The 26,587-nt window shown below is 51.8% G+C and overlaps 2 protein-coding genes across 2 annotated transcripts in view; both read left to right on the forward strand.

Moving 5' to 3' along the window:
• The window catches only part of DNASE2B (deoxyribonuclease 2 beta), a 326,043-nt gene that overhangs the window by 146,880 nt on the left and 152,576 nt on the right, over positions 1–26,587 (forward strand). The window lies entirely within an intron of this gene.
• PRKACB (protein kinase cAMP-activated catalytic subunit beta) overlaps positions 10,111–26,587 on the forward strand; it is a 46,585-nt gene continuing 30,108 nt past the window's right edge. Inside the window, exon 1 of the mRNA XM_073643992.1 lies at positions 10,111–10,312. Within this exon, the coding sequence (XP_073500093.1) occupies positions 10,267–10,312 (46 nt within the window). The 5' untranslated portion in view covers positions 10,111–10,266. The remainder of the gene's footprint in view (positions 10,313–26,587) is intronic.

The following is a 26,587-nucleotide window of genomic DNA, read 5'->3' on the forward strand; positions in this document are numbered from 1 at the left end:
GAGACGCTGAATGTCCTGTCTGTTAGGTATAAGGAGATCCAGGATAGGGCCAAGTCTGTGATGCCGAGAGATGAGAGAGTTTGTAGTAAGAGGGAATGGTCCATTGTGTTGAAGGCAGATGACAGGTCGAGGAGGAGGAGGACAGAGTAGTGTCGCTTGGATTTGGTGGTCAGTAGGTCATTGGTAACTTTAGTCAGGGCAGTTTCAGTGGAGTGGTGCGGTCGGAAGCCAGATTGTAAGCGGTCGAAGAGGGAGCAGGAGGAGATGTGGGAGGACAGTTCAGAATGGACATGTTGTTCCAGTAGTTTTGAGGCGTAAGGGAGAAGTGATATGGGGCGGTATCTTGTCAGACAGGATGGGTCAAGGGAGGGCTTTTTGAGGATGGGTGTGATTGAGGCATGTTTGAAGCATGAGGGGAAGACACCAGTTGTTAGTGACAGATTGAAGAGGTGCGTTAGGGTTGGGATGAAGACTGTAGTAAGGTTAGGGATGAGGTGGGACGGGATTGGGTCAAGTTCACAGGTGGTGAGGTGTGACTTGGAGAGTAAAGAGGAAAGTTGATCTTTCGTAATGGTGGAGAAGCTGTTTTTGGAGGAGGAGGATTGAGTAGGTCTGAGGAGGTGCTGGGGGGACTTTAGGCAAAAGCTTTGTCTGATGGTGTCAATCTTCTGCTTGAAGAATGAGGCAAAGTCTTTGGCTGAGATGAGAGGAGAGGGAGGAGGCGCTGGGGGACGGAGGAGAGAACTGAAAGTGTTGAATAGCTGTTTAGGGTTGTGAGACAGAGAGGATATGAGAGATGAGAAGTAGGTTTGTTTTGCTGCAGTGAGTGTGGACTTGAAGGTAGTGAGGGACTGTTTGAATGTGATGAGGTGCTCATTGGAGTGAGACCTTTTCCATCTCTGCTCAGTAACCCTGGAGGCCCTTCACAGTTCTTTGGTTAGGTTGGTGTGCCAGGGTTGCTTGTTGATTGTGCGAGCTTTGGTATGTGTCAGAGGGGCGACCAAATTGAGAGCCGCAGCTGTTGTGGAGTCATATTAGGCTGTGTGCCCACGATGCGTTTTTTAAGCATTTCCGCAGCGGCAAAAACGCTGCAGAAACGCTTAAAAAATGCATGGTAGAAGGCCTGCCATGTTCCCCAATGATAATCCGCATGTGCTGTGCACATGGTGCATATTTTTCCGCAATGATAATCCGCAGCGGAAATTTCCATTAATTTTGCAGACACGCAGCGTAATTGCCGCCATTGACTTGCATTGAAACGCATATTATCCGTGTCAACACATTTTCACACACGGATAATATGCGTTTCAATGTGCGGATGGTACCCGGGTGTGGTACCATAGACCCGGGTACCATAGAACCTTTGAAAAAAAGAATAAAATAAAAAATAAATATTATATTTACCTTCTGATGGTCCCCGGTCTCCTTGTCTTCGCTTGCCGGCAGATCGCGGTGGACTGAAGGACCTGCGCTGACATCATTTAGTCATGTGACGGCAGGTCCTTCAGTGTACTGCGAGCTGCTGGCAAGCCAGGACGGAGTGAAGCAAGACTGCAGGGGGACATCAGAGGGTAAGTATAGATTTATTTTTTATTTTTTAACATTCTTACGGTCACACTATATATGCCGGTTGCCGGTTGCATGGATTTATATAGTGTGACCAAGTTGTCAAGCACTTTCCAAGTGATGCTAAAATCGCTTGGAAAGCACTTGACAACCTGCATGCGGAAATGCAAGTGAAGAACGCTTCACATCCGCATGTCCCTGGCAGGAAAACGCATGTACAATCTGCATGTACAATCTGCATGTACAATCCACATGTACAATCCGCATGTACAATTCGCATGTACAATCCACATGTACAATCCGCATGTACAATCCGCATGTACAATCCACATGTACAATCCGCATGTACAATCCACATGTACAATCCGCATGTACAATCCACATGTACAATCCGCATGTACAATCCGCATGTACAATCCGCATGTACAATCCACATGTACAATTCGCATGTACAATCCACATGTACAATCCACATGTACAATCCGCATGTACAATCCACATGTACAATCCGCATGTACAATCCACATGTACAATCCGCATGTACAATCCACATGTACAATTCGCATGTACAATCCACATGTACAATCCGCATGTACAATTCGCATGTACAATCCACATGTACAATCCGCATGTACAATCTGCATGCGTTTTTTCTGCCAGGGAGATGCAGAAATGCTCAAAAAAAATCCTGAGCATGTCTGCATGGTGGGCACATAGCCTAAAATACTAGCTATTGAACCCGTTCTACGCCGGGGTGGCGAGCATTTTTATTGGTATATGGTCTCCCATCCTGGTATTTGTGTTGCCCCCCATCCTGGTATTTGTGCTGCCCCCATCCTGGTATTTGTGCTGCCCCATCCTATCCTGGTATGCATGGCACCCCTCATTCCAAATTTGGTGTACATTGCACCCCTCATCCCAATCCTGGTATGCATGGCACCCCATCTCTCATCTTGGTATGTATGGCACCCCTCATCCCCCAATCCTGGTATGCATGGCACCCCTCATCCCCCAATCCTGGTATGCATGGCACCCCTCATCCCCCAATCCTGGTATGCATGGCACCCCATCTCTCATCCTGGTATGTATGGTACCCCTCATCCCTATCCTGGTATGTATGGTACCCCTCATCCTGGTATGCATGGCACCCCATCCCTCATCCTGGTATGTATGGTACCCCTCATCCCTATCCTGGTATGTATGGTACCCATCATCCTGGTATGCATGGCACCCCATCCCTATCCTGGTATGTATGGTACCCCTCATCCTGGTATGCATGGCACCCCATCCCTCATCCTGGTATGTATGGTACCCCTCATCCCTATCCTGGTATGTATGGTACCCCTCATCCTGGTATGCATGGCACCCCATCCCTCATCCTGGTATGCATGGTACCCCTCATCCCTATTCTGGTATGTATGGTATCCCTCATCCTGGTATGCATGGTACCCCTCATCCCTATTCTGGCATGTATGGTACCCCTCATCCTGATATACATGGCACCCCTCATTCCTATTCTGGCATGTATGGCCTCCTCATCCCCCAATCCTGGTATGCATGGCACCCCATCCCTCATCCTGGTATGCATGGCACCCCTCATCCCTATTCTGGTATGTGTGGTACCCCTCATCCCTATTCTGGTATCCATGGCACCCCTCATCCCCAATCCTGGTATGCATGGCTCCCTCATCCCCAATCCTGGTATGCATGGCACCCCTCGTCCCCAATCCTGGTATGCATGGCACCCCTCATCCCCAATCCTGGTATGCAAGGCACCCCTCATCCTCAATCCTGGTATGCATGGCACCCCATCCCTCATCCTGGTATGCATGGTACCCCGCGTCCCCAATCCTGGTATGCATGGCACCCCTCGTCCCCAATCCTGGTATGCATGGCACCCCTCGTCCCCAATCCTGGTATGCATGGCACCCCTCGTCCCCAATCCTGGTATGCATGGCACCCCGCGTCCCCAATCCTGGTATGCATGGCACCCCTCGTCCCCAATCCTGGTATGCATGGCACCCCTCGTCCCCAATCCTGGTATGCATGGCACCCCTCATCCCCAATCCTGGTATGCATGGCCCCCCTCATCCCCAATCCTGGTATGCATGGCACGCCTCATCCCCAATCCTGGTATGCATGGCCCCCCTCATCCCCAATCCTGGTATGCATGGCCCCCCTCATCCCCAATCCTGGTATGCATGGCCCCCCTCATCCCCAATTCTGGTATGCATGGCCCCCCTCATCCCCAATCCTGGTATGCATGGCCCCCCTCATCCCCAATCCTGGTATGCATGGCACCCCTCATCCCCAATCCTGGTATGCATGGCACGCCTCATCCCCAATCCTGGTATGCATGGCCCCCCTCATCCCCAATCCTGGTATGCATGGCACCCCTCATCCCCAATCCTGGTATGCATGGCACCCCTCATCCCCAATCCTGGTATGCATGGCCCCCCTCATCCCCAATCCTGGTATGCATGGCTCCCCTCATTCCAAATCTGGTATACATTGCACCCCTCATCTCAATCCTGGTATACATGGCACCCCATCTCTCATTCTGGTATGTAAGGTACCCCTCATCCCAATCCTGGTATACATGGCACCCCATCTCTCATCCTGGTAATGCATGGCACCCCATCCCTCATCCTGGTATGTATGGTACCCCTCATCCCTATTCTGGTATGTATGGCTTGCGCAGTCTATAGAGGCTTCAGCGGGACACTTGTATGATTATATTATAGATATAAAGCAGCAACATCTGCGTCGTGTAAAGAATTTATGTCTGTAAGAGGGAGAAGGGATTCAAAGAGTGAGTGTAGGTCAAGGTGTTTGAGATTTCTGCAAGGGTATGCAAGTTTGTGGAGTGGGGATTGTGGACCTGGAAAGGAGAGGGTAGAAAATGTAAGTAGGTTGTGATCAGATAGAGGGAGAGGAGAGTTATAGAGGTTAGACAGGGAACAGAGGCGGGTGAAGATGAGGTCCAGAGTGTGGCCATCTTTATGAGTAGCTGCTGAAGACCATTGAGCGAGGCCAAAGGAGGAAGTGAGAGATAGAAGCTTAGAGACAGATGAGTGGGAAGTGTCAATGGGAATGTTGAAGTCGCCCATGATGATAGTGGGGATGTCAGCGGAAAGGAAGTGAAGCAGCCAGGTGGTGAAGTGGTCAAAGAAGGTGGTGGCTGGCCCTGGGGGCGATAATTGACAGCCAGCTGAAGGTTGGAGGGGGAATAGATGCGCACAGAATGCACCTCAAAAGAGGGGAGAGTAACGGAGGGTGGCAGTGGGATTTAATAATAATAATCTCTTTATATATATTGCGCCAACATATTCCGCAGCGCTTTACAATTGATTTGGGTGAAGGAGCAGTTATCTGACAGGAGAAAACCTACTCCTCCACCATGCTTGTTGTGGGGCGGGGTGTGAGAAAGATGGAATTCAACATAGGAAAGTGCAGCTGGAGAGGCTGTGTCAGAGGGGGTGAGACAGGTTTCGGTGATGGCGAGGAATGAAAGGTCAGTGTATCATGGAGGTCGGTGTATAATGGAGGCTGGTGTGTGCAGTAGAGGCCGGGGTGACGGGAGAGGTCAGTGTATCATGGAGGCTGGGGTGACAAGAGAGGTCAGTGTATAATGGAGGCCGGGGTGACAGGAGAGGTCGGTATTTAATGGAGGCCGGAGTGACAGGAGAGGTCGGTGTATAGTGGAGGCCGGGGTGACAGGAGAGGTCGGTATTTAATGGAGGCCGGGGTGACAGGAGAGGTCGGTGTATAGTGAAGGCCGGGGTGACAAGAGAGGTCGGTGTATAATGGAGGCCGGGGTGACAGGAGAGGTCGGTGTATAATGGAGGTCGGGGTGACAGGAGATGTCGGTATTTAATGGAGGCCGGGGTGACAGGAGAGGTTGGTGTATAGTGGAAGCCGGGGTGACAGGAGAGGTCAGTATTTAATGGAGGCCGGGGTGACAGGAGAGGTCAGTGTACAGTACAGACCAAAAGTTTGGACACACCTTCTCATTTAAAGATTTTTCTGTATTTTCATGACTATGAAAATTGTACATTCACACTGAAGGCATCAAAACTATGAATTACCACATGTGGAATTATATACTTAACAAAAAAGTGTGAAACAACTGAAAATATGTCTTATATTCTAGGGTCTTCACAGTAGCCACCTTTTGCTTTGATGACTGCTCTGCACACTCTTGGCATTCTCTTGATGAGCTTCAAGAGGTAGTCACCGGAAATGGTCTTCCAACAATCTTGAAGGAGTTCCCAGAGATGCTTAGCACTTGTTGGCCCTTTTGCCTTCACTCTGCGGTCCAGCTCACCCCAAACCATCTCGATTGGGTTCAGGTCTGGTGACTGTGGAGGCCAGGTCATCTGGCGTAGCTCCCCATCACTCTCCTTCTTGGTCAAATAGCCCTTACACAGCCTGGAGGTGTTTGGGGTCATTATCCTGTTGAAAAATAAATGATGGTCCAACTAAACGCAAACCGGATGGAATAGCATGCCGCTGCAAGATGCTGTGGTAGCCATGCTGGTTCAGTATGCCTTCAATTTTAAATAAATCCCCAACAGTGTCACCAGCAAAGCCCCCCCCCCCACACCATCACACCTCCTCCTCCATGCTTCACGGTGGGAACCAGGCATGTAGAGTCCATCCGTTCACCTTTTCTGCGTCGCACAAAGAAACGGTGGTTGGAACCAAAGATCTCAAGTTTGGACTCATCAGACCAAAGCACAGATTTCCACTGGTCTAATGTCCATTCCTTGTGTTCTTTAGCCCAAACAAGTCTCTTCTGCTTGTTGCCTGTCCTTAGCAGTGGTTTCCTAGCAGCTATTTTACCATGAAGGCCTGCTGCACAAAGTCTCCTCTTAACAGTTGTTGTAGAGATGTATCTGCTGCTAGAACTCTGTGTGACATTGACCTGGTCTCTAATCTGAGCTGCTGTTAACCTGCGATTTCTGAGGCTGGTGACTCGGATAAACTTATCCTCAGAAGCAGAGGTGACTCTTGGTCTTCCTTTCCTGGGGCGGTCCTCATGTGAGCCAGTTTCTTTGTAGCGCTTGATGGTTTTTGCAACTGCACTTGGGGACACTTTCAAAGTTTGCCCAATTTTTTGCACTGACTAACCTTCATTTCTTAAAGTAATGATGGCCACTCGTTTTTTTTTGCTTAGCTATTATTATTATTATTATTTATTATTATTATAGCGCCATTTATTCCATGGCGCTTTACATGTGAAAAAGGGGTATAATACAAGAACAATTACAATAATCTTGAACACAATGTAACAGCGACTGGTACAGGAGGAGCGAGGACCCTGCCCGCGAGGGCTCACAGTCTACAGGGGATGGGTGAGGATACAGTAGGTGAGGGTAGAGCTGGTCGTGCTGCGGTATGGTGGAGCGAGGACCCTGCCCACGAGGGCTCACAGTCTACAGGGGATGGGTGAGGATACAGTAGGTGAGGGTAGAGCTGGTCGTGCAGCGGTATGGTGGAGCGAGGACCCTGCCCGCGAGGGCTCTCAATCTACGAGGGATGGGTGAGGATACAGTAGGTGAGGGTAGAGCTGGTCGTGCAGCGGTATGGTGGAGCGGTGGTTACTGCAGGTTGTAGGCTTGTCGGAAGAGGTGGGTCTTCAGGTTCCTTTTGAAGGTTTCCACGGTAGGCGAGAGTCTGATACGTTGGGGTAGAGAGTTCCAGAGTAGGGGGGAAGCACGGGAGAAATCTTGTATACGGTTGTGGGAGGAGGAGATAAGAGGGGAGTAGAGCAGGACATCTTGTGAGGATCGGAGGTTGCGTGCAGGTATGTAACGGGAGACTAGGTCGGAGATATATGGAGGAGACAGGTTGTGAATGGCTTTGTATGTCATGGTTAGGGCTTTGAACTGGAGTCTCTGAGCAATGGGGAGCCAGTGAAGAGATTGACAGAGAGGAGAGGCCAGGGAATAGCGGGGGGACAGGTGGATTAGTCGAGCAGCAGAGTTTAGGATAGATTGGGGGGGTGCGAGAGTGTTAGAGGGGAGGCCACAGAGCAGGAGGTTGCAGTAGTAAAGGCGGGAGATGATGAGGGCGTGCACTAGTGTTTTTGCAGATTCATGGTTTAGGAATGTGCGGATCCGGGAGATATTTTTGAGTTGGAGTCGGCAGGAAGTGGAAAGGGCTTGGATATGTGGCTTGAAGGAGAGATCAGAGTCCAGGGTTACCCCAAGGCAGTGAGCTTGTGGGACTGGGGAGAGTGGGCAGCCATTGATGTTTATAGATAGGTCAGTTGGGAGGGTTGAATGAGATGGCGGAAAGATGATGAATTCTGTTTTGTCCATGTTAAGTTTTAGAAATCTGTCAGAGAAGAAGGATGAGATGGCGGACAGACATTGTGGGATTTTGGTTAATAAGGAGGTGATATCGGGTCCAGAGAGGAAGATCTGTGTCATCAGCATAGAGGTGATACTGAAAGCCGTGAGACTCTATGAGCTGTCCCAGGCCAAAGGTGTAGATGAAGAAGAGCAGGGGTCCTAGAACTGAACCTTGGGGGACACCGACAGATAGGGGGCGAGATGAAGAGGTGGTGCGTGAGTGGGAGACGCTGAATATCCGGTTAGCTGCTTTTTTCTTGCCATAATATAAATTCTAACAGTCTATTCAGTAGGACTATCAGCTGTGTATCCACCAGACTTCCGCACAACACAACTGATGGTCCCAACCCCATTTATAAGGCAAGAAATCCCACTTATTAAACCTGACAGGGCACACCTGTGAAGTGAAGACCATTTCCGGTGACTACCTCTTGAAGCTCATCAAGAGAATGCCAAGAGTGTGCAAAGCAGTCATCAAAGCAAAAGGTGGCTACTGTGAAGACCCTAGAATATAAGACATATTTTCAGTTGTTTCACACTTTTTTGTTAAGTATATAATTCCACATGTGTTAATTCATAGTTTTGATGCTTTCAGTGTGAATGTACAATTTTCATAGTCATGAAAATACAGAAAAATCTTTAAATGAGAAGGTGTGTCCAAACTTTTGGTCTGTACTGTATAGTGGAGGTCAGGGTGACAGGAGAGGTCGGTGTATAGTGGAGGCCGGGGTGACAGGAGAGGTCGGTGTATAGTGGAGGCCGGGGTGACAGGAGAGGCCGGTGTATAGTGGAGGCCGGGGTGACAGGAGAGGTCGGTGTATAGTGGAGGCCGGGGTGACAGGAGAGGTCGGTGTATTGTGGAGGCCGGGGTGACAGGAGAGGTCGGTGTATAGTGGAGGCCGGGGTGACAGGAGAGGCCGGTGTATAGTGGAGGCCGGGGTGACAGGAGAGGTCGGTGTATAGTGGAGGCCGGGGTGACAGGAGAGGTCGGTGTATTGTGGAGGCCGGGGTGACAGGAGAGGTCGGTGTATTGTGGAGGCCGGGGTGACAGGAGAGGCCGGTGTATAGTGGAGGCCGGGGTGACAGGAGAGGCCGGGGTGACAGGAGAGGTCGGTGTATAGTGGAGGCCGGGGTGACAGGAGAGGCCGGTGTATAGTGGAGGCCGGGGTGACAGGAGAGGTCGGTGTATAGTGGAGGCCGGGGTGACAGGAGAGGTCGGTGTATAGTGGAGGCCGGGGTGACAGGAGAGGTCGGTGTATAGTGGAGGCCGGGGTGACAGGAGAGGTCGGTGTATAGTGGAGGCCGGGGTGACAGGAGAGGTCGGTGTATAGTGGAGGCCGGGGTGACAGGAGAGGTCGGTGTATAGTGGAGGCCGGGGTGACAGGAGAGGTCGGTGTATAGTGGAGGTCGGGGTGACAGGAGAGGTCGGTGTATAGTGGAGGCCGGGGTGACAGGAGAGGTCGGTGTATAGTGGAGGCCGGGGTGACAGGAGAGGGTGGTGTATAGTGGAGGCCGGGGTGACAGGAGAGGCCGGTGTATAGTGGAGGCCGGGGTGACAGGAGAGGCCGGTGTATAGTGGAGGCCGGGGTGACAGGAGAGGTCGGTGTATAGTGGAGGCCGGGGTGACAGGAGAGGTCGGTGTATAGTGGAGGCCGGGGTGACAGGAGAGGCCGGTGTATAGTGGAGGCCGGGGTGACAGGAGAGGCCGGTGTATAGTGGAGGCCGGGGTGACAGGAGAGGCCGGTGTATAGTGGAGGCCGGGGTGACAGGAGAGGTCGGTGTATAGTGGAGGCCGGGGTGACAGGAGAGGTCGGTGTATTGTGGAGGCCGGGGTGACAGGAGAGGCCGGTGTATTGTGGAGGCCGGGGTGACAGGAGAGGCCGGTGTATAGTGGAGGCCGGGGTGACCGGAGAGGCCGGTGTATAGTGGAGGCCGGGGTGACCGGAGAGGCCGGTGTATAGTGGAGGCCGGGGTGACAGGAGAGGCCGGTGTATAGTGGAGGCCGGGGTGACAGGAGAGGCCGGTGTATAGTGGAGGCCGGGGTGACAGGAGAGGCCGGTGTATAGTGGAGGCCGGGGTGACAGGAGAGGCCGGTGTGTGCAGTAGAGGCCGGGGTGACAGGAGAGGCCGGTGTATAGTGGAGGCCGGATGACACTGGGGGCGGTCCCCGCTGTCTCCCGTAACAACGTCCCGCCCCCTCCGAACTCTCGGGTTGCCTGGACGTCACTTCCGGTGAGCGGCGGAGACTTGTGGCTGCTGGACGGGTCGGTGGAGCGGAGCAGAGAGACGGACAGAGCCGGGCAGCGGCCCCAGGAGACAGCGCCACCCCGAGCGTCCGACCATGGGGAACGCCGCCACCGCCAAGAAGGGGAACGAGATAGAGAGCGGTGAGTGCGGCCTGGAGGCCCCGGACATGGGGGACAGCGAGCGGGGGCGACAGCTGGGAAACACCGAGGACTGAGCCACGTCCAGGCCGCAACCTCCACAGGAGCCCAGAACGACGGCTGTGTATATAGGGGCAGCGTCTCCGGGGGGTGCATGGCCGTGTATATAGGGGCAGAGTCTCCGAGGGGTGCACGGCTGTGGATATAGGGGCAGCGTATCTGGGGGGTGCGCGGCTGTGTATAGGGGCAGCGTCTCCATGGGGTGCATGGCCGTGTATATAGGGGCAGCGTCTCCAGGGGGTGCATGGCCGTGTATATAGGGGCAGAGTCTCCGAGGGGTGCACGACTGTGGATATAGGGGCAGCGTCTCCGGGGGGTGCGCGGCTGTGGATATAGGGGCAGCGTGTCCGGGGGGTGCGCGGCTGTGGATATAGGGGCAGCGTCTCCGGGGGGTGCGCGGCTGTGCATATAGGGGCAGCGTCTCCAGGGGGTGCATGGCCGTGTATATAGGGGCAGAGTCTCCGAGGGGTGCACGGCTGTGTATAGGGGCAGCGTCTCCAGGGGGTGCATGGCTGTGTATATAGGGGCAGCGTCTCCGAGGGGTGCACGACTGTGGATATAGGGGCAGCGTCTCCGGGGGGTGCACGACTGTGGATATAGGGGCAGCGTCTCCGGGGGGTGCACGACTGTGGATATAGGGGCAGCGTCTCCGGGGGGTGCGCGGCTGTGGATATAGGGGCAGCGTCTCCGGGGGGTGCGCGGCTGTGGATATAGGGGCAGCGTCTCCGGGGGGTGCGCGGCTGTGGATATAGGGGCAGCGTCTCCGGGGGGTGCGCGGCTGTGTATATAGGGGCAGCGTCTCCAGGGGGTGCATGGCCGTGTATATAGGGGCAGAGTCTCCGGGGGGTGCACGGCTGTATATATAGGGGCAGCGCCTCCGGGGGGTGCACGGCTGTGGATATAGGGGCAGCGTCTCCGGGGGGTACGCGGCTGTGGATATAGGGGCAGCGTCTCCGGGGGGTACGCGGCTGTGGATATAGGGGCAGCGTCTCCGGGGGGTACGCGGCTGTGGATATAGGGGCAGCGTGTCCGGGGGGTGCGCGGCTGTGGATATAGGGGCAGCGTGTCCGGGGGGTGCGCGGCTGTGGATATAGGGGCAGCGTGTCCGGGGGGTGCGCGGCTGTGGATATAGGGGCAGCGTCTCCGGGGGGTGCGCGGCTGTGGATATAGGGGCAGCGTCTCCGGGGGGTGCGCGGCTGTGGATATAGGGGCAGCGTCTCCGGGGGGTGCGCGGCTGTGGATATAGGGGCAGCGTCTCCGGGGGGTGCGCTGCTGTGGATATAGGGGCAGCGTCTCCGGGGGGTGCGCGGCTGTGGATATAGGGGCAGCGTCTCCGGGGGGTGCGCGGCTGTGGATATAGGGGCAGCGTCTCCGGGGGGTGCGCGGCTGTGGATATAGGGGCAGCGTCTCCGGGGGGTGCGCGGCTGTGTATATAAGGGCAGCGTCTCCGGGGGGTGCGCGGCTGTGTATATAAGGGCAGCGTCTCCGGGGGGTGCGCGGCTGTGGATATAGGGGCAGCGTCTCCGGGGGGTGCGCGGCTGGGGATATAGGGGCAGCGTCTCCGGGGGGTGCGCGGCTGGGGATATAGGGGCAGCGTCTCCGGGGGGTGCGCGGCTGGGGATATAGGGGCAGCGTCTCCGGGGGGGTGCGCGGCTGGGGATATAGGGGCAGCGTCTCCGGGGGGGTGCGCGGCTGGGGATATAGGGGCAGCGTCTCCGGGGGGTGCGCGGCTGTGGATATAGGGGCAGCGTCTCCGGGGGGTGCGCGGCTGTGGATATAGGGGCAGCGTCTCCTGGGGGTGCGCGGCTGTGGATATAGGGGCAGCGCCTCCGGGGGGTGCTCGGCTGTGGATATAGGGGCAGCGGCTCCGGGGGGTGCGCGGCTGTGGATATAGGGGCAGCGTCTCCGGGGGGTGCGCGGCTGTGTATATAGGGGGTGCGCGGCTGTGGATATAGGGGCAGCGCCTCCGGGGGGTGCTCGGCTGTGGATATAGGGGCAGCGGCTCCGGGGGGTGCGCGCGGCTGTGGATATAGGGGCAGCGGCTCCGGGGGGTGCGCGCGGCTGTGGATATAGGGGCAGCGGCTCCGGGGGGTGCGCGGCTGTGGATATAGGGGCAGCGTCTCCGGGGGGTGCGCGGCTGTGGATATAGGGGCAGCGTCTGCGGGGGGTGCGCGGCTGTGGTTATAGGGGCAGGGTCTCCGGGGGGTGCGCGGCTGTGGATATAGGGGCAGCGTTGCCGGTGCTGTACGGTTACCGCTGGCCGTTGCTGGTGACTTCACGCTTGCGCCGTCACATCCATTGGAGCCTCCATTATCTTGGGTGACGTTGGCCTCGATTGAAGATTAATCCAGCAGGCTTTCCAAGTTTCCCGGCGGATGTAAAGGTGGTCGTTCTCTCTCGTACTGGAGCCACGATAGCTGTGGGGATACTTTTATGAAGGCGTTTGTCAGGTTTCAGTGGTTTTGGCCACGAGCTCAGCACTGCTGAGCGATGTGCAGCCCAGAGTGTCCAGGAGGATTATTACACTTATATACAGTCATGGCCTAAAGTGTTGGCACCCTAGAAATGTTCCAGAAAATGAAGTATTTCTCCCAGTAAATGATCACAATTCCACATGTTTTGTTATACACAGGTTTATTTCCTTTGTGTATTGGAACAACACAAAAAAAAAAAAAGAGAAAAAGACAAATTGGACAAAATTTCACACAAAACCCCAAAATGAGCAGGAGAAAATTGTTGTCACTCTCGGATTACTCTTTGGTTGCACCCTCTGGAATAAATACCTGCAATCAGTCGCTTCCTATAACCATCAGCTTCTTCCACCTCTCAGCTGGGATCTTGGACTCTTCTTACAATCGTCTCCAGGTCTCTCATATGTGAAGACATCTTCTCCCAACAGCGATTGTAAGATCTCTCCACAGGTGATCAATGGGATTCAGATCCGGACTCATTGCTGTCACTTCAGGACTCTCCAGCACTTTGTTTCCATCCATTTCTGGGGGCTTCTTGAAGTATGTTTGAGGTCATTGTCCTGCTGGTAATCTTCAGATTGCCCTCAGTCAAGGCACCCAGTGCCAGAGGCAGCAAAACAGCCCCAAAACATGTGACTCTCCACTATGTTTGACTGTAGGTGCTGTGTTCTTTTCTTTGTAGGCCTCATTATGTTTTTGGTAAATAGAATGATGTGCTTTTCCAAAGAAACTTTGTCTTGGTCTCATCTGTCCACAACACGCTTTCCTAGAAGGATTTTGGCTTACTCGCGTACATTTTGGCAAACTGCAGTCTAGCTTTCTTATGTCTCTGTGCCAGCAGTGGGGTCCTCCGGGGTCTCTGCCATAGCGTTTCAACTCATACACATGTTGGTGGATAGTTAGTTCTGACACTGATGCACCCTGAGCCTTCAGGACAGCTTGAATTTCTTTGCACCTTGATTGGGGCTTATCCACCATCTGAACTATCATGCGTTGCAACATTTCATCAGTTTTTCTCTGCCGTCCAGGGAGATTAGCTACAGCGCCGTGGGTTGTAAACTTCTTGATTATGTTGCGCAAAGTGGACAAAGGAGCATCAAGATCTCTGGAGATGGATTTGTAACCTTGAGATTGTTGATATTGTTCAACAGTTTTGGTTCTCTAGTCCTCAGATAGTTCTCTTCTCCTCTTTCTGTTCTCCATGCTTAGTGTTACACACACAGACACAATGCAAAGATTGAGGCAACGTCTCCCTTTTTATCTGGTGTCAGGTGCGATTTTCATATTGCCCACACCTGTTACTTGCCACAGGTGAGTGTGAACGAGCATCACAAAGTTGTTTACCCACAATTTTGGAGAGGTGTCAACAGTTATGTCTGGCCCATTTTTGGGGATTAGTGTGAAATTATCTCCAATTTGCCTTTTTTTTTTTTTTCTCTCTGTTTTTTTTTTTTTTTTCTGTTGGTTTAATACACACAAAGGAAATAAACCTGTGTATAACAAAACATGTGGAATTGTGATAATTGTCTGGGAGAAATATATTTAATTTTCTGGAACAATTTCAAGGGTGCCAACACTTTAGGCCATGACTGTATACACTACTCAGAAAAAGTTTGGGATATTTGGCTTTTGGGTGAAATTTCCGGATGACCCTACAATGCCCTCTGACCTTTTCAGGTGAACTTAATGTGACTTCTCTAGACTTCTAAATCCACGCGTCCAGCTGTTCAGTGTTTCAGGACTCTTTGCACAACTTGCTGTTCTCGAACAAGGAGATTAATGGCAAAATTCGCACCAGGTGTTTGATCAATGAATTGGCCAATACATTTCCGGGGTCAATTAGAATTGGTATTAAACAGTCATCCTCATGTTGCTGTTCACATTGTGACATCATGAGACCAAGACGACACCTGACGATTATTCAGCAGCACCGCGCCATTGTGCGGCTTCAAGCAGGAGGTTCTCACAGGAGAGGCCACTGAGCTTAATGTCAGTCCTCAGCAGGTGGCTGCAGACTGGAAGAGTCACTGAAAGGCCGAGAAGTGGACGTCCTTTTTCCATGTCGCACACTGATGACCGCTTCATTGTGTGCACAATGCCCTTCGGATGATGAATGCCAACAACTCCAGGCACTTGTAAGGGAGGCAAGAGGCACCAAGCATCACGTCAGAGCATCTGAAACAGTTCACATCAGCGTGTTCTGCGTGCTGGACCACCTGCAAGGTCCCTGACCGCACCACCTGCAAGGTCCCTGACCGCACCACCTGCAAGGTCCCTGACCGCACCACCTGCATCATCACAAGGAGCATCTATGCTGGACGAGGGACCAGTGGCCTCAGTGCCAGTCACTAATGAAAGTCAATTCACATTGAGCAGAAATGATGGACGCCAACGATGTTAGAGACGTTACAGAGAGTGATATGCATCAGTCACTGTTGTCACCAGACGAACCTTTGGCGATGGTGGTGTTAGCGTGGGCAGCTGTCTAGTCTCTACTGAACGGCCCTACACTTGGTGACAAGCCCCTGCTACTGGAATAACGTCATTGTGCTTCTGCACCAACAACACCGGACTGATCTCATCTTCATGGACGACAATGCTCCAGCTTATCAAGGTCCCATCATTAGGGAATGGCTGCTGTAGACGGGGACCTCAGGTGGAGCTGCCGGCACTTTTCCAGACCTGAATCCCATAGAAAACCTATGAGACCAGCTGAGTGGCCATGTAGAGGCTAGTAACTCTGTACCCCAGAACCTCAGTGATCTGAGGGCCACCCTTCAAGAAGAGCGGGACACCATGCCTCGGCCCGGGGAGACTGGGACGCCGCACCTCGGCACACAATAACTCCACTTGTGACCAGCAGGAGACGTCGTTGTCAGCTGTAATTGATGCTCAAGGCCACAGAACAAGTTGAGGCAGTGACATTTATTGGGGGGTATACATATACCCACCACTGGTGTTTGCTTTTGTTTCAGTACATTGTTTTGAGATGAGGAAATCACCATCGCTGCTTCTACTTAATGCCCGACTGTCATGAGAAGATATCACTGGAGCCGGAACTTTTTACATTTTCCATAAATTTCACACGAAAGCCAAATATCCTGAACTTTTTGTGAGTAGTGTAAGTCGCTGACATATTCCTAGGACCTCAGCGGTGCAAGACGTCTGTGCTAACCACTGAGCCCTTGATCCGCCCAGTCCACAGATCTTACAGACGTGAGCAGTCGTGACACAAGCGTGGTCGGAGCGTTCTGTCCCTGACACCGGGGGCCGTTACCGAGACGCAATCATTTTGTGATCCTGCCGATCACCGGAGGTTCTGCTGAGCACGTGTGGACTTGAATCCTTTTTTCTTGCTTCCCCTCCCGATACCGCGTCCAGTCCCGTCGTTTCCTGTTTCTGTGCCTTTTCCGCTGTGTTTTGTACACGTCCCATAAACCGGTCTGTGCGCCTGGCGTCATTGTGTACTAAACAGCTAAGTGTCCAGACGGCTGGCACTTGGCGTTCAGTAGCGAGACGCACGCCTGGCATTGCGCTGGCACGTTGTCGTTGATGGTGTTGGCGCACAGTCTTGTTATGCCTGTATCTCGTGTAAGTTTACCAATGTGCAAGCTGTGAAATCTGCGCCACTTTCCTGGGGGAATTCAGCGCCAAAGGCCGAAAATTCTGTGATGTCTAAGGCCCTGTTCACACAGTGTCCGCTCATATACTAAAGGTATCCATAGGGACTTGTTCACCTGGTAGAAGAGTTTCCTGTGGCGTACCTTTGATCCGTATACATTTGTACACTTTACTCTTAACTGCATCGACTATTGGCTATTCCTAGATTACCAAAACATGGCTGCTGTCTTATAAAAAATGGTGCTATCTGTGTACTGGTTATGCATGGTACTGCAGAATTTGGTGCTTTTTTTTGGAAGACGGCAGTCATGTTTTTGTTTTTTTTGGACAACCCCTTTGGTAAAGAAAAAAAAAAAAACTTACTGTGCAATTAATCTTTTCTTTCCTCCTCTTTAACGTTCCTATAGTGAATGTAGATCTATACAGAGCGAATATTGGGGTACATGTCAAACGCGGAGCAAGTGAGGTGTCAAGTCCTTAACAATCTCTTGTCGTGTACGCAGCTCCTATGCAGACCTATGCGTCTCTATGGCAGTTATATGATACAACGCTTTGTGTGTGGTCTGATCCCATGCACCTCCGGCTTTAGGGTTTGGCCATCGGCGATGTAGCTCTCCCCTCTCCATCATATGAGGAGGTTCGGCCAAGTGTTCATGTGTTTTCATTGGGGAGAGAGGAGAAATCTGCTACCTGACAGCGGCTTATCCCCAAAGGTCTGGTGGGTGCAGATACCTTCGTGTCCGGGCCTCTCCCCTGTGCCCCTCTTTATACAGGTCTAGTTATATGTGGATAGGCTGGATCTCTACTAACTCCTCATGTTTCCTATAATGCTGCGATTAATAGGAGTCTGAGGATCGGTCCTGAGAAGACGCAGTGATTGTGGTGGTCGGTGTGTAACGCCTCGCTTCCCCTGCGGGGGTCTGATTCTTGCGGAGCCCCCCCATACACCCCATTGGTCTCATGATCACGCTGATCTCCTGGCATGGCCAAATGTCACAACCAGCCAGATTATCAGAACGGCAGCAGAGACCCGGCTGGTGGTATAGTGCCGCATTCACCGTATTCTGTATTGGCACAGCCCCCATGTACGCGGTGTGCGTAGGTGCCTGAATATCTTCCTTTTGACCACTGGGCTACCCTGATCTTTGGGACTGTGTCCGAGGCGTGTGGTACAGTCCTCTGGTTAGCAGACTGCGGCGGCCCAAATTCTTATCAAAAAATATTCCCCACAAACTGCATTGAACTACTGTACCCAATGTATTATATATTTTAGGAGTCGGGTCCATTTTAATACCGATCCCGACTCCACCAAAATGGGCTCCGACTCCACAGCCCCTGGAGCCACGCATGTGCTGGGACAAGCAGGAACGATATAACTGTACAAAATGCTTTTTACAAAGGATAAAAGCCTCGATTTTAATGAAAAAAGTACATTGCATCACTAACGACCCAGTTTATATAGGACAAATGACAGGACAGGTTCCCTGTAAACTTGGTTTGAAAGTTATGTTAAATGTAGCACCTCTGCTACATCTAGGAATTTTCACTGTGCAGAGACACTTTTCCCGTCCGGTTGTGAGCAGGGCAGTGCTTTTGCGGTGCTTTCGCAGTGCTTTTGGCAAGGCTGCGAGTGGTTGTCTTTCAGCCTCTTGTAAGCTGGGCAGAGGTACGAGACAGGTCCTTTATCCTCTGTGCCATGGCAGTAGATTCCCTGGTGGGTTTCAGCGGAGATCTTCCAGACCAGAACTGGGGGACTTGGTAGCAGCATTATTGGCTGATGACACCCCACTTTTCCTAGCAAACGCATCAAAATGCCTACATGATGCGATTGATTCTGGCCTGGTCATTAATTGGTCAAAATTTCAAAATTCATGTTTATGCCCTTGGATGAGTGCACTGACCAAGTAGGTAAGTTATATAGATCCCACAATTAGGGAATTAGTAATTTTAACTAAATTGGCTATTAAACCTTTTAAAAAGCCTCTTTAGGAAGAGAGGGAACATTAATAAGTTTTGAGCAGTATGGGCTCTGTGGCTTCATGCTCCTGAGGTCCAGACTTAGTCTGACAGCTCAGTGTGCTTAGGGAGCTTGGGATGGGTCTGTGGCCGAGATGCTGCAGTGCTGGAGCCCACGACAAGGCTCCCATGCACCTTCCCTCTCTGTCTTGTGTTAGATGAAGGAGCTTTGGGTTTTTCTCTTCCCTTTCTTTGGGGAGAGCCCCTGGCGGCCATTGATTGTGATTATAAATGTAATTCCTCTCGTGACGTTACTCTGATTTTAAGAGGTTTTTATTTGTATTCATAGGTGATACGGGCAGTTTCATTGTATTTTTGATTGTTTATTGTGTTTTCTGGTATGTTTTGTTGAACAGAAAAAAGCATTACAAAATCTTCCACTAAAGACAAAAAAGCCCATAGTTATGGTTAGTTCTGTTCAGCCTCAGGCCGGGTTCATTTCTGCATCAGGATGGGCGGGTGGCGAGCGCGCTGCGGGCGGGTGGCGAGCACGTACCATGGATGGCGCCTGTTGCATCGTCCTCAGCACTTCTTGATGTAGAAGTGAGAGGCTCCAGAGAACTCCATTGAGCAATACACCGTCCATTGTTTTGGGGCATCACCCATAATTGTAGTTGTCTGTTCCAGCACCATTGGGGGCTCACCTGATCGTGTAATGTGTATGAGCCCCCTTGGCTGAACATCGGTCCAGCGTGGTTGTCTGTTCCCTTCCTCCGCTCCACCCACCACTGAAGTCTCAGCCCATATGAGATAATCCTGATACCAGGAAATATTGTGATTTTTGCCTTTGCCACAATGTATCATGGTCCCAGGATTAATAATCCCTCTGGTGGTGTGTGGTCCGCTCTCATATTCAGGATCGTGCCGCAGTCACACAGCCGGGACGTTTCTGTAGTGCAGAATATGAAATATTCCCGATTTGCAGCCGCTCTGCTGTGATAGATGAGGACGTGGCCTTGCAGCGCTGGGGCCCCTCTGTATTGTGTGCGTCCCCCTGACGTCATCCTGCACTATTCCTCCGTTCATCCTGTCCTTTCCCTTTTAAATTCTGTAAATGTGTTACATTGTGTCTGTGTCGGCATTCCTCAGAAAGCCAAGAGCCACATCTATCTCTCCTGGCCAGGGCTCGGTAATGGCTCTTACCTAGGTACAATTGGTTTCCAGTCTCCAAATATGAACAGGGTTTGTTTTTTTTTCTCCCCAGCAAGCAGAGATCTTGAAATTCAATCATTTTAGAAGCGTAAGCACTTTTCTTAGGTTGAATCTATGTTCAAAAAGAGGTGAAGCAGCTCCCCAGCCAGTAGTATAAATCTGTCCCGTTAGATACTCACTCGCACGGACACCGTCCTGTGACCAGTAATCAACATAGAAGAAAAAGTTTTCCAGCAAAGTGGTATCCAATTTCCAAAATTTATTGTGCAAAAGATAAAATCTTCTATCCAAACAGGGGGTTACACAGTGCTTAAATCTATGTCCAAAAGATCCATACGATCTCATGAACAGCCAAGAGTAGCCCAACATTGGTTTTCCCAAGACTATAAAGTGTGGACCTGATGAACTGGTTAGGGCAGGGTTCCCCAACTCCAGTCCTCAAGGCCCACCAACAGGTCATGTTTTCAGGATTTCCTTAGTATTGCACAGGTGATGGGATTGTTGCCTGTGCAGGTGATGGGATTATCACCTGTGCAATACTAAGGAAATCCTGAAAACATGACCTGTTGGTGGGCCTTGAGGACTGGAGTTGGGGAACCCTGGGTTAGGGGGCCCAGGTGTGAGAGGGCGGCAACGCCGAGCTGGGTTGGCAGAGCTGGGGGCGGTGCAGCACAGGCAGAGCTGGGGTGGTGCAGCGCGGGCCATAGCTGGGGTGGTAGAGCTGGGGCGGTGCAGCGCTGGCCGAGCTGGGGTGGTAGAGCTGGGGCGGTGCAGCGCTGGCCGAGCTGGGGTGGTAGAGCTGGGGCGGTGCAACGCGGGCCCGAGCTGGGGTGGTAGAGCTGGGGTGGTGCATCGCTGGCCAAGCTGGGGCGGCATAGCTGGGGTGACAGAGCTGGGGCGGCATAGCTGGGGTGACAGAGCTGGGGCGGTGCAGCGCTGGCCGAGCTGGGGTGGTAGAGCTGGGGCGGCATAGTTGGGGTGACAGAGCTGGGGCGGTGCAGCGCTGGCCGAGCTGGGGTGGTAGAGCTGGGGCGGCATAGTTGGGGTGACAGAGCTGGGGCGGTGCAGCGCTGGCCGAGCTGGGGCGGTGCAGCGCTGGCCGAGCTGGGGCAAAGTGGTATCCAATTTCCAAAATTTATTGTGCAAAAGATAAAATCTTCTATCCAAACAGGGGGTTACACAGTGCTTAAATCTATGTCCAAAAGATCCATACGATCTCATGAACAGCCAAGAGTAGCCCAACATTGGTTTTCCCAAGACTATAAAGTGTGGACCTGATGAACTGGTTAGGGGGCCCAGGTGTGAGAGGGCGGCAACGCCGAGCTGGGTTGGCAGAGCTGGGGGCGGTGCAGCACAGGCAGAGCTGGGGTGGTGCAGCGCGGGCCATAGCTGGGGTGGTAGAGCTGGGGCGGTGCAGCGCTGGCCGAGCTGGGGTGGTAGAGCTGGGGCGGTGCAGCGCTGGCCGAGCTGGGGCGGTAGAGCTGGGGCGGTGCAACGCGGGCCCGAGCTGGGGTGGTGCATCGCTGGCCAAGCTGGGGCAGCATAGCTGGGGTGACAGAGCTGGGGTGACAGAGCTGGGGCGGTGCAGCGCTGGCCGAGCTGGGGTGGTAGAGCTGGGGCGGTGCAGCGCTGGCCGAGCTGGGGTGGTAGAGCTGGGGCGGTGCAACGCGGGCCCGAGCTGGGGTGGTAGAGCTGGGGCGGCATAGTTGGGGTGACAGAGCTGGGGCGGTGCAGCGCTGGCCGAGCTGGGGCGGTGCAGCGCTGGCCGAGCTGGGGCGGTGCAGCGCTGGCCGAGCTGGGGCGGTGCAGCGCTGGCCGAGCTGGGGCGGTGCAGCGCTGGCCGAGCTGGGGTGACAGAGCTGGGGCGGTGCATTGCGGGCCCCTGCAGATGTTTTTGGACCTGTGTCTGCGTTTTTAATGAACCTTCTGATCTCCTGATACAAGTGTAAATGTCTTGCTTTTTCCTGCCGTGCAGCGGCGTCTTTCTTGGCTGGGGGGTAGATCTCAGACATTCGTCTTTTCGTCTGCCAGACAGTGCACTGTTCATCCATTTGTATATGGAAAGTTCTCCTCCCGGCGGTGCTGACCCCGGGGCGTGTTTACTTTGCCAGGGACCTGCTCATTGACAAACTGACAAGTGAGAGTGTTGTTGTGTAAAGTGGACCACCACTTCACCAGGATGAAGCCCCTTTTATTTTTTTCCTTTCCTTTTTGTTCTGATGAAACACATCGAAAATATCTCACGTCCCGGCAAGTTGGGTCCTTTAACATCACTTCTGATATCTGTCTGTGTGAACGGTTTAGAGGATTTCTCATCTGCAGGCTTTATAGAAAATAGGGCCCTGGGTGACAGAGCGGTGTGCACATGGTCTCCCCATTTTTTTGTTTAATTTAAGCTCACTGAATACGACCGGATGGTTCAACCGCGCTCTCATTATCCACTGTGGATCATTCGGATCCTTTACCAGAGCAGATCCGACATATCGGTCAGAGGAAACTGTGAGGCCAGTGTGAATGGAGCCCTCAGGAGCCTCCGCTGTCTGTTTCTTCAGGTGGTGGGGAGCGCTCACACTATACTGCCAGGTGGTGCAGTGCCCTTATAGCAGACTGCATCCCTGTGTTATAGTACTGAGGGTCGTGTCTGATGCTATACCGCCATCTACTGCTCTGGGTGGTTGTAGTTTGCTCCTGGGGTTCCCCTTCTAGGTGAAGTCTTTAGTAAATGTGACCCCTGACAAGTGCCCTGTGTTCATCCCTCTTTTCCAGCCACCGATATATCAGATGTTGGTGATCACGGCGGTGGAGGCTGGGTTGGCGGTATTATTAATGGTTATCAGCTTTTCCATAAAACTATGAAGTCTCCGTCTCGAGCTTATAACCTTCATCGTAGTAAGACTAGGAAGCATGAAGTTTTCTGTGACACCTGGTAGGTTTATTCGTCGGCGCAGATGTGCGTAACACGATCCGGAGAGCGATTACGGTAATTACATCGAGGCCGCTCCTTATTCACAGTGGGAATTAATTTCCTCTTTTCTTCCCTGTTATCTGCCGTTCTCATCTCCATAATTTTTAATCTTTTGGGAAGTTGTCATAACGGACTTGTGTCCCCGCTGCCTCCTGGCCGTGCGCGGGGCGCGTCGTTATGCTGGGTTCACTGACGTTGCATCTGCATAATGTTAGAAGTGGCTTTTGTGGCGCCACCTACAGCTGAGACCCACCTACAGCTGAGACCAGACATTGCAGATGTGACTTCTCAGAAGCTGCGATTTCTTTCTGAAGGCCATTGTGGTGCCAGCGGCTGCATACGAGACTCCCATCATTCAGACTCTTTCCGTTCTGTCTCCCTGGAATGTCTTGTATTTGCGTCCACCAGCCCTCACTTATAGTGACATGTAAAAGTTTGTGCACCCCTGGTCAAAATTACTGTTTTTGTGAACAGATAAGCAAATTGAAGATGAAATAATCTCTAAAAGGCCTAAAGTGACAGATGACACCTTTCCTTTTGTATTTTAGGCAAAAAAAAAAAAATCTATTTTTATCTTTTACATTTTAAAAATTACAGAAAAGAAAAATGGGCCAATGCAAAAGTTTGGGCACCCTTGGAGATTTGTGTGCTCCCATAACTTTGACCAAGGTGTCAGACCTTACTTAGCCCGTTAGGGTTATGTCTTGTTCACTATCATCGTTAGGAAAGGTCAGGTTGTGTAAATGTCCCAGCTTTATTAAAGAACCTCCTCTTACCAAAAACCAGCAGCCATGGGTTCATCTAAGCCGCTGCCGAGCTCTGAGAATGGTGGAGGCGACAAAGCAGGAGAAGCTATAAGAAGATGGCAAAGAGTTTTCAAGTTGCTCTTTCCTCAGTTTGAAATGTAATTAAGAAATGGCAGTTACCAGGAACAGTGGAGGTCAAGATAAGGTCTGGAAGACCAAGCAAAATCTCAGTGAGAGCTGCTCGTAGGATTGCTAGAGAGTCAAATCAGAACCCCCGCTTGCATACAAAAGACCTTCAGAAAATATAGCAGATTCTGGAGTTGTGGTCCATTGTTCTACTGTTTAGAGACACCGGCACAAATGTGTCCTTCATAGAAGAGTCATCAGAAGAAAACCTCTCCTGCATCCTCACCATAAAATTCAGCATCAGAAGTGCAAAGGAACAGCTAAACAAGCCTGATGCATCCTGGAAACAAGTCCTGTGGACCGATGAGGAAAAATAGAAGTCTTTGGCCACAATGATCAAATGTATGTGTGGAGAAAAAGGGGGCAGAATTTCAGGAGAAGAACATCTCGCCAACCATTAAGCATGGGGGTGGATCAGTCATGCTTTGGGGTTGTGTTGCAGCCAATGGCACGGGGAACATTTCACAGGTAGAGGGAAGAATGGATTCAATGAAATTTCAACAAATATTTGATGTAAACATAACACCATCTGTAAAAAGCTGAAGGTGAAAAGAGGAGGATTCTACAAATGGATAATGATCCTAAACAAACGTCACAATCCACAATGGACGACCTCAAAAGGAACAAGCTGAAGGTTTTACAATGGCCCTCACAGTCCCCTGATCTGCACATCATTGAAAATCTGTGGCTAGACCTCAAAATAGCAGAGGAGGCAAGACGCCCCAGGAATCTCACAGAACTGGAGGAATTCTCCAAGGAAGAATGGAGGAAAATCCCTCAAACAAGAACTGAAAGACTCTCGTCTGGCTACAAAAAGCCTTTACAAGCTGTGATACTTTCAAAAGGGGGTCGACTAGGGACTAACCATGCAGGGGGCACAAACTTTTGCATTGGCTCATTTTCCTTTTTGTAATTTTTAAAAGTTGAAAACAAACAAAAAAACACTTTTTTTTGCCTAAAATACAAAGTAAATGTGACATCTGTAACTTTAGGCCTTTTAGATCATTTCATCTTCAACTTAACTGTTCACAATAACAGTAACTCTGACCAGGGGTGCACAGACTTTTACATGCCACTGTGAGTGACCATGGCCGGGGATCGCTGGGACTTTCTGTAGTCCCACTGATTGATTGTGAAGGGATTCTCTGACAATCCTTATATTCGGCGCGGCGGCGTACTCGCTTACCGGCAGCCTCCTGGCTCCAGCTCTGGTCGTTTTGGGAGCTCTGCTCTGGAAGCGATACCAGCTCCCTTTGGAAGTCTACAGGATCTGTGCCGCTGTCAGGTGACTAGCGAGACGTCCGATCATGCACTCTTCTAGTCATCTGCATGCTGCAGTCAATCACAGGCTATAGCAGTCTTGTGGCATCGCTTGCAGACCTGCCGTCGCTGGATCCATGGGGTGCTGCTCTGTTGCTTTGCTCTCAGTTTTTATTTCAGAAGTCTGCCTGCCGCCGCTCATATTAATGTCCGGGACAAATAGTCCTGATCTGAGGATCTCAGCAGATGAACCCCCAGGGATCTGCAAGTTACTCCTTACCCTATTAAGAGGGGATCACTTTTGTTGGGGATAACCCTTTAACTTTCATGTTCCCCCCCCCCCGGCGGTTTATTACACGCCGGCGGTGCAGCTCCTCACTGGAGAGTTTGGAAAATCTAACATCTTCTTGTTAGGTTGGAAAGGTTATAGCAGGAACCATAAAAGCTTTTCTGTCACCAGCCGGAGCCGGCAGTGCGAGCAAACATTTACCTCTGGCTCTGGGTTTTTATTTGGAGGTTTTCATTAGTTTCTAATTTACCATTGATCGCTAATAATAAACTAATTCTAGAGTTTGCTGTCTTCTCTGCTCCAATCATACCATCAAAAACATCATTTTATAGGACCAGTTAAGTAACTTGTAACTAGTCCTGAGTTTGTCTGTACTATGGTGTGAAGGTGCATTTACAATTTCCTGCTACCAGAGCTGAAATCTCCTAGCATTGCTTTCAGGCTGCATATTTGTATTTTAGAAACTCTGGCAGCCCAGTCGGTGGGTGGCCTGGCGCTCTAGGGTGGCCCAGTCGGTGGGTGGCCTGGTGCTCTATGATAGCCCAGGCGCTGGGCGGCCTGGCTCTCTAGGGTGGCCCAGGCGCTGGGCGGCCTGGCTCTCTAGGGTGGCCCAGGCGCTGGGCGGCCTGGCTCTCTAGGGTGGCCCAGGCGCTGGGCGGCCTGGCTCTCTAGGGTGGCCCAGGTTCTCTTTGGGGTCGTGGGTGGCTGGACAGGATAAGCTGGGCTCTGTGTAGTAAAGGGGTCTGTGAGAGATGTTAGATCAGGAAATCTTCCCATGTACCTCTGACCGGAGACCCCTACATGTGACATCCCCTGTTGGCTGCATATGTGCTCTGTGCTGCACTTTTCTATACAGTTGAAACTTATGACTTAGCATACCGACCTAAAAAAAGAAGCCAAAACCGCTTTCTGAATGTTGGAGCTTAGTCGTTCGGTGCACGGTCTTACCAAGATGACTCAGATTCTATGTGAAAATCACCTCTTCAGAGAAATAGAGGACTTGAACTCTATAGCGCCACCTACTGGAAGTAGCAATCCTACTAGTCACAATCAACCCTTTAACGAGTCGTGCAATATGACTTAGGATAAAAGCCAAATCAGAGCCTCAATTTGCAGACACGGTGTTTCGGGCTGTTGCCCCTCGTCAGTACAAAGTATGAGAACTGATTTGGCTGGATGAGAGGCTCTGGACTGAGGTCTATTTCCCAGAGGAGCCTTGCATGGCGAATAAGCCTCCTTACAGTGACATGCCAGAGCCCTCTCCACAAGGAGAACCGCTACCCCTCAGATTTTATGTGAAACTTGTCCTCATCCGCTTCCTATTGGGGTCTTTTTGCTGAGTTTTTGAAATGGAAACTGAGCAGAAACTGCAGGTTTTTTAGGAGAATTTTCATTAAAAAAAACTGAGTGCACACATGCTAATTGTGGAAGTTACATAGGAAGATCTGACTGCTGCATTCTGCGTGTTGGCCAGTAGGTGGCAGCAGAGCTTCTGGAGTGGCTCTGCAGTTT

This window comes from Phyllobates terribilis, unplaced genomic scaffold (genome assembly GCF_046119375.1).
Source record: "Phyllobates terribilis strain yellow unplaced genomic scaffold, ASM4611937v1 Scaffold_8__6_contigs__length_399053987, whole genome shotgun sequence".
In the NCBI taxonomy this organism is placed as follows: Eukaryota; Metazoa; Chordata; class Amphibia; order Anura; family Dendrobatidae; genus Phyllobates; species Phyllobates terribilis.